Source organism: Antedon bifida, chromosome 4 (genome assembly GCF_963402885.1).
Source record: "Antedon bifida chromosome 4, ecAntBifi1.1, whole genome shotgun sequence".
NCBI classification, from domain to species: domain Eukaryota; kingdom Metazoa; phylum Echinodermata; class Crinoidea; order Comatulida; family Antedonidae; genus Antedon; species Antedon bifida.
The window spans coordinates 20,036,046-20,043,748 of NC_136229.1; the positions used below are offsets into that span (position 1 = coordinate 20,036,046).

Genomic DNA, 7,703 nt, shown 5'->3' on the forward strand with positions numbered 1-7,703 from the left:
TTCTAAAATGTTTGATGTGTATAATCTCTTTGTCTAATCTATTTTGAACCTTTCTAATAAGTTGTATTTAACTTAATTTTCTTTAGAAGTAAATTTATCTTACTGTTTCATTACATTTGGCCTTAAGAAGAAAACGTTTGACACAAAATAATGTTCACTAGACCAACCATGTTGAAATGAAAGTAACATACCATGCAACCCTAATGGTATCATCAACTTTCTTCCATTTCCATGAAAAATATTACTAATTATTATGTATTTCTTATTTTAGGCTAGTGTATACAGAGGAGGCTATGCGAGGTATACTCCCTATTAAGTGTGATTCTTGACAGTTCATTGCGTTCCCGCCTTCCATTGCTCATGGTAGTGTGTGTGTGTCCTGTACGGAAAGCAAGACCGGTCCACGAAAACTATGTTCCACCAACAACTCATCTCCCAGATGCTGACAGGGATGTTCTTCATTGCAAATATTCTTTTGTGTGCTTTATGATGTGCAACAATTTAAATTGCGCTATATTTTTGTCGGGTGTGATTCACAAAAATGGTGGAAATTTTGCAGCATGAATGCAAATTTAATTTAAAACAGTAAAGACAAACACTTTCAAATAAGTGACATGATCTTTAGTATAAAACTATTGCATCTTTTTCTTAATTTTATAATTTTACCCTATTTGGTAAATATGTTAATTTAAGCGCAATATTTCTTATATGTCAACTCTGAAATTTAGAATGGTCGGTACTCTGAGAATGGGATATTACCATGACAACTGTTGTTGTTTATTAGTAAACAGCTGATAAACTATGTCGGAATTTTATTTCTGGAAAAAAAAATCAGGATTTTTACTATGTGGTGCTATTTAAAAAAAACATTATATGTCTACCATTGAGGGAAATGTATCTGAGCAGAGGAAGAAGTTTATTTGATTTTAGTAAAAATAACAAACCTTTGACGATACCCAATGCTGGAGATAACACTGTTCAGAATGTAAAAGAGAGAAAAACCTCTATTGTATTTAAACAAATTTGAACTGAATGTCTATAATTCACTATTTCGGAATACCATACTGTTATGTATAAACACATCTCCAAATGTGGAGAATTTTCTTGTAAAATTACCAATTTTTTATAGAACAACTAATATGCTAATTTGAGATCAAAGTGATGAATATGAATTTAAATTATTTCAACAGAAGGTGAAAATCTAGTTGAAATTCTTATTTAATAGAAATCGAAATTGTAATTCTGTATAAACCTAAATATAAGATTTTAATAGAAAATATTTAATTGATAAATTGTAATAATAATGATATTGATGTAGACTAACATTTAAATAAATGTAATAATAATAATAACAATCATGGCACTAGTAAATATTTAAATTAAATTTTAATTACTGTATTCAGCATTCATATATTTTTGGACAGTGTTTTCTCCAGAATTTTTAAATTTGTAGATTATTAAATGATAAAAACTATAAGTATTTTAAGATGTAGATAAGATTTAACTGTATAGTTGTCCGCAATGACATAAGGCACAAGGTGCTTTGGCTACCCAGACACATAAATGTATCCCAAGATGCTTTGCTGCAATCCGAGATGTATGTGTGAGTCTTGGGAAAACTGTACCATGCTAAATGTATCAAAGAATAAGTTATTCAGTTTGAATTGTTAATCTTCTGATATTTCAGTATGGTTTCGTTGAAGTTTGTTTTCTACTAGATGGATCCATTTTCAAATATGCTATTTAGTGTTTTGTTGCATTGATGGCAGAGATGAAACATTTTTATGTTAACTTCAAAAAATGTTCTAGCTAGTAGAAAACAGTGGAAACCTGCTTATCTATTTATTTGTATGTCTAATGTTCATTACGAACCTGTTCTAGACTTGTAGTAAATTTTAGAACTGCATTACGAACTAAAAAAAAATGTTTCAAAACATTTCATCTCAATGCCTTTGATGTTTTGGATTCAAAATATATTTAAATTATTGTAAAATAAATTTAGAAAATAGACAACTATTAATCTGAAGATATTTTAGCTTTTAAATAAAAAGGGAAAATTTTGTGCAATGTTATGCATGATATATCCCATGTAGATGCTTAGTGTTAAAAGGCTTCTTTATATGTGGGCCAAATTATTTTATTTATGTTTTTTTGCTGCGTTCTTTGCCATTACTTTTTAGAGGTAGTTTATAATGTAGGTGCTCTAACTTAAACTTTCTATTATTAGAAAGATATTTTAAGGTTGTTGTTTAGTTTATATTCTAAAGTATACTATTTGTCTTCTAAAACTATTAGGTTAAAATTTATTAATCATTGCGAATTTAGATAATCATACCCGTATACGTATTGTAGACTTTTAAAAGATCATGTTAGAGAGCTCTGTTACGAGCTTTAATTGCATTATGTATTATACATTTTGGTTTTATTTCTTTAGCTAATTTTCCCCAGTAATATCACTGAGGTGTTTAAATCATGTACTATTTGGAAAACCTTGGTGATAGTAGATTTTAGAATGATACAATTTAAGACGAAACCACTTTTACGCAACTCATGTCACAACTTGACATTTGTTTTAAAGACGTGTTTTTAACTTGTAAAACAAATTTTAAAGTTTGTATTCAGGAACGAGAATATTAATCATGGAAATATTTAGTAATTTTTTCCTATAAACGAGAGATGTGCTGTTAAAGAGCGGTGGCGCTAGACTATAGCATGCCTCATAAATAGATGAGACAGAGGTGAGTCGGGTTTTCTGTAAACATGTCTTAACTTGTTTTTGTAAAAGAAAACCATTACTCAAAACAATGTGATTAAAACTTGTTGCTCTTTTTTTGAGTGAGTTATGTAATCCCCAGACCATGTGACTAGCATCACCGCTATTGCCAAAAAAATACTGAAGTAGTGTGTGCTATAATGTATTGTGTATATAAAAACGAAGAGAATTCTTACTAAACTCTAAGCTTGTTCTCTAGTGTGCTTGAGTTAAAAATGTGACCAATTTGTAGGCAATGTCAAATAAAATGTTTGCTTTAAGAGCACTATTGGATTGGTGCCCTGAGTGTAAATGAATACATTTGGGTCAAAGGTTATATCACATTTACAATCTTCCTTCCCAGGGTTTAACAAAGTATTTTGGCATTAATTTCATGCCTTGCCATGTTCCAGTAAACCAGGGTCGATATGTTTTCTGCTAAAAATGTGTGCTCTCTATGCCAGCTTAGTGGTCACAATAGATAGAGACAATCATTCTCCTGAATATTTTAGAGAAGTGACATTATATTTACTACAAATGTGTGCTTACAGTTACTATTTTGAATACTTTTAAACATTATTTTTATAGTTTGTTTACATGTTAACATGTATTCAATAGTATTTATGTTGTTTATTGTTATATTATTACCACAATGTTGAATTTAGTTCTAAATATTGTTTTTCTAAATTACTGTGTTTTTTACCCATCACTACACTACTTTATTGAAACACTAGAGAAGATAAGGAAGATTAAGTATTCTTACGATTCCCCAGTGGAAGGTGTTTTTCCAAATTTGTGATGAAGAAAAACCATAGTTCTGGGAAACACCAGTGTTACTCTGTCTGTGTCTATTGTATAAAATGCCCACAACTCATAATCCTGGTAGGGGAATCAAAGTGTAATATAATAGGATGCTAACATATTTCTATTTATTATGATACAATAGAATTTCTTTTAACATCTGTTTTTTGCAAAATCCACAGATTTATTTAGATTATATTTTGTTTGGCAACATTTCTTCCATCGGTGTAGTGTCATGCACATAATTTTATTTTATATACAGTAGATATAGTCTTGGTTTATGTAATTCATCAACTCTTTTTTGGTTATTTATATTCTGTTGTTTAAAGATGTTATATTTAAAGGCTAATTGTTATTTAATACCTCACAATTTACATGATTGAGTGGTGTTTTTCTTCTTTTTTTTTGTATTCGTTGTGCATAAATCAAGCAGTATTCATTCATGTACCCGTATGTGTATTATAGTGAAGAAGAGCGTGGGATTAACCTCGCCTCATACCAACGTTATTTGTAGATCTATTACTTCTGTGCTTGCATTAAATGCATTTGTCACATCAACTATTCTTGTGTCTTTTTTATATTTGTAATGTATGGAGCAAGTGTCACTCAAATTCAACAAACATTTATTTCATCAAATAACATACAAATAATACAAAGCATAAAATGAGGACCACCCTAGAAGTAAACTTGGCCCTTTAACATGGTTACAAAAAATAATAAGAACAAGTGAGAATATGAAATATTTCTTTTATTCTTTCTTAAATTGAACAAAATGTTTGATTTCTTTTATATTAGTAGGAAGCTTGTACCATTGGGTAGGCCTCGATGGTTTACAAACAAACTAGAAAAGAAATAAAAAAGATCCGATGATGGGTGTCTAGAAATAAGATCTAGAAAACTAAGATACCTTGGATATAGTTCCAGTTTACACAAATTATGCAGCAAAAAATGTTTGTTGAGAACATAAAAGGAAACAAGTCTTTTAATATTTCTGGAGTTTTCAGCTGTCTATTACTGAAATGCACACAATGTGGATAATTCTTTTCAAAAATAAAAAATTACATGCAGTTTCATGTTTCCATGCTGAGTATGTTCCTTACAGAAAGCAAAGGTTTGGTAAAGTTACCCGACAATAGTAAAATTAACTACAGAAAAATACATTTGTGTTCGTCTTCTTTAATTAAATTTTCCCGGAAACTGTACAATCTGATCATGGGCATCATGTTGGACACAAGATTTCAGACAATATTGAATATATAATTGAAAGCATTATATCCAATAAAAAAACAAGAAAGTCTAAAAATATAAAAACAAAGATGTCACCTGGAAAAATGGTGCAAAGAAAAAGGTAATGGTTTTTAATAGGAAATTATTGAATAAAAAAGTATTTTGTTGTATATTGTAAGTTATTCTTTTATTCTATTTCTTATAACGGTAGGCTTATTATTTACTTTACAGTATTATTATTCTAATTCTACTAATAAAATCCAACATATTAAGACCCAAATCAGCCCCAAAACGTTATACATCGATACGATATGTATATATTACATGAAGTAGTTAAACTTGAATTAAATTAATGTTGCTGGGTGTTTTAATTCGCTGTTTGCGTTCCATATGTACAGCGCCCTCAACTACCACACTCCTTTTTGTTGTTTAATTTCTTGTTTTTTTCTGCTTTCTCCGGCGGGCAGGAGCCATCACAAAAAATGGATAAATTAGTAATTATATCTGCCATTTTGTTTATAGTTGCTGATGTGTTTGCACTTGCTAGTTTAGGTAACCCAGAATGGGTTATCTCACAAGATTACGGTGAGTATTTGATTAGGAATTTGACAAATAAACTAGGCCTAGCCTCTAGGCTAGATACTACTAAACTAGCTAGTAGCCTAGGCCTCACCTGCTGCCTAGAGAGTAGCTAGGCTAGACTAGGCCTAGGCCAACAAGTGTCTTTCAGCATTCGGAGCCTGACTCTGTATATAAGGACTAGGTTAGGCCTAGCTAGACTTGACCAGGCGGTAATTCGCCCAGGCTAGTGTAGTACATGGGCTAGAACTTGAGTAGTACTGTGACTCTGAGGTGTTCTGTAAGTGTTTCCTGCTTGTTTTTGATCCTAGCAGTACAAGAAAGAAGAAGAAAAGTGTATGTTGACCATAATATTAATTTAATATGTTTTGTTTTCTTTTACATAGGCGATATGAAGTTTGGCTTAACTAAGCAGTGTCAGACAATATATGGCAGAAGCCCCATATGCATGCCACCGAGCCTGTGTCCAGAGTGGAAGATCACCTTAACATTTATCATCATTGGAATAGCATGTCTCACAATGACATGTTTCTTTTTACTGTATTCACTAAAGAAAGTTGCGATGTTAAAGGTTGCCAGGTGGACTGCATTTGTTGGAAGTGAGTGAGCCGTTAATTCACTTTACTCTCATCAATATTTTATCTACTGGCTACTTCATACATGTCAAGTTTGAGGTTGCTGCTGGCTTGAGATTTTGCTCCTATTTGTTCCCCACCCCCAGTTCTAACCTTGTTTCGATTGGTGCAAAAGCGTGAAATTTTAGGTGCGCGTCGTGGAAGCTTGAGGTTGGGTCAAAAGCTGTGAACCTCACACCGGACTTGACATGTTTGCTACTTATGTTTGGGATAGGGTTAATTGTATTACTGTTTTAGTGTAATGCAATTCACTCCTTCCAAACCACTTCACTCAATAAATTACAATAAAAATGTTAAGTCTTTACAAATAAAATCACATAAAAAAATCACAACAAAAATAATAACACACAGTATATATTCTTTTTTTTTTCATCCAGTGGTTGTCTTCTGCATAGCTGCATTGATATTTCCAACAGGATTCTATGTGGAAGAAATTGGTGGTGAACCATATAAACTACCAGACAGTGTATCCATCGGAACGTCATATATCATGTTCATAATGTCAATATTTTTGACAATTGTTTCACTACTTTTTGCCGGCAAGATCTGTCTTCCTATGCTCTATGTGTGACCAACATTTTTAACGTGATGATAGACGTTTCAAATTGACACTTTTTTGATGTACATACAGTGTACAGGGATAATTTAATATTATTTTATTTATAGAAAAAAAAAGAAAAAAAGAGCTTGTATAAAAATTCTAAAGATGTAATCATACATATGTTTGAAACCTTTTTTGACATTACACTACAGTATATACAGCAGTATAAACTTAATTACGATATATTTTATTAAGTAAGTAGGATATATGTCTAAATTAATTCTTGTCTACACTATCAAATTTTATGTGACTAAAAAATGTGATGTGCTTATATATGGACGTGATGATGTCATGTCACTACCATATTTGGGCATATAACTACCATATTTGGGTACATCACACTTTTTTTGTCAAACTAGTTTGATAGTGTAGACAGAGCTTTATGAAATCCGATAAAAATTTTCACTAACTGCAGTGATTTGAAGAAAATACTGCTTTTATTCTCATTTTAACTGTATTTATGTTAATTTAGTGAAATGTTAGTTATCTTTACACAGGGTACCAATTCGTAGAATTCTAAAATTTCTTGTGTGCTATTGAAAAACAATGGAAAGGAAATACAACAAGGCCATAACGAGAGGTTAAAAACAGATGAGGCAAAGATGCTTTAAATATAAAGTATGACGATCTCTGCTGGGGAATTGGGGTGGGTAGTGAAAATTAAAAATATCAGATGAGGTAAGCTCCTCATCTGCCTCACGCTGGCTACGACCCTGCAGTACAGTAAACTAAATCTTGATGTAATAATATTTTGCAGCATGTTTAATATTTATTATAAAAAAAACAAATTATCTGAGAGAGAATGTAATTGATGTAAAAAACTAAAGCCTTTTGTTGTTATGGGTATGTTGATAAATATATTTAAACAAATATGACAGAAAATTTCATATTAGCTATTATTAGTTTCCATGTATTGGTTGTTTACAGGGAGAGAGTGGGATGGTGGGTTAGAGTGCAGTAGAAAATTCTGCAAAAAATTGTAATTTAAAGCTTTGGAGTCGAGTATTCATGTGTGACAATCATTGACAAGAAAAGTGTGGAGAATATTAGAACTGTGGATTTGTTTTTTTTTTAAAGAAATGTACGTGGAGTGTGTATGTTATTATAG

The 7,703-nt window shown here is 31.2% G+C and overlaps 2 protein-coding genes across 10 annotated transcripts in view; both read left to right on the top strand.

Moving 5' to 3' along the window:
- Positions 1 to 4,111, top strand: part of LOC144840997 (RNA binding protein fox-1 homolog 3-like) — a 59,053-nt gene extending 54,942 nt beyond the window's left edge. For all 9 annotated transcript variants that reach the window (XM_078697129.1, XM_078697130.1, XM_078697124.1 and 6 more), the window contains exon 9: positions 272 to 4,111. In XM_078697129.1, coding sequence (XP_078553255.1) covers positions 272 to 316 — 45 coding nt within the window. In that variant the 3' untranslated portion in view covers positions 317 to 4,111. The remainder of the gene's footprint in view (positions 1 to 271) is intronic.
- A 1,132-nt stretch (positions 4,112 to 5,243) lies between these two features.
- On the top strand, positions 5,244 to 7,383 carry LOC144841014 (modulator of smoothened protein-like). Its single transcript, XM_078697158.1, has 3 exons — positions 5,244 to 5,365; positions 5,746 to 5,958; positions 6,372 to 7,383. Exons 1-3 carry the CDS (start codon positions 5,263 to 5,265, stop codon positions 6,563 to 6,565), a joined length of 510 nt encoding a protein of 169 aa, XP_078553284.1. The 5' UTR covers positions 5,244 to 5,262; the 3' UTR covers positions 6,566 to 7,383.
- Positions 7,384 to 7,703: the final 320 nt, after the last annotated feature.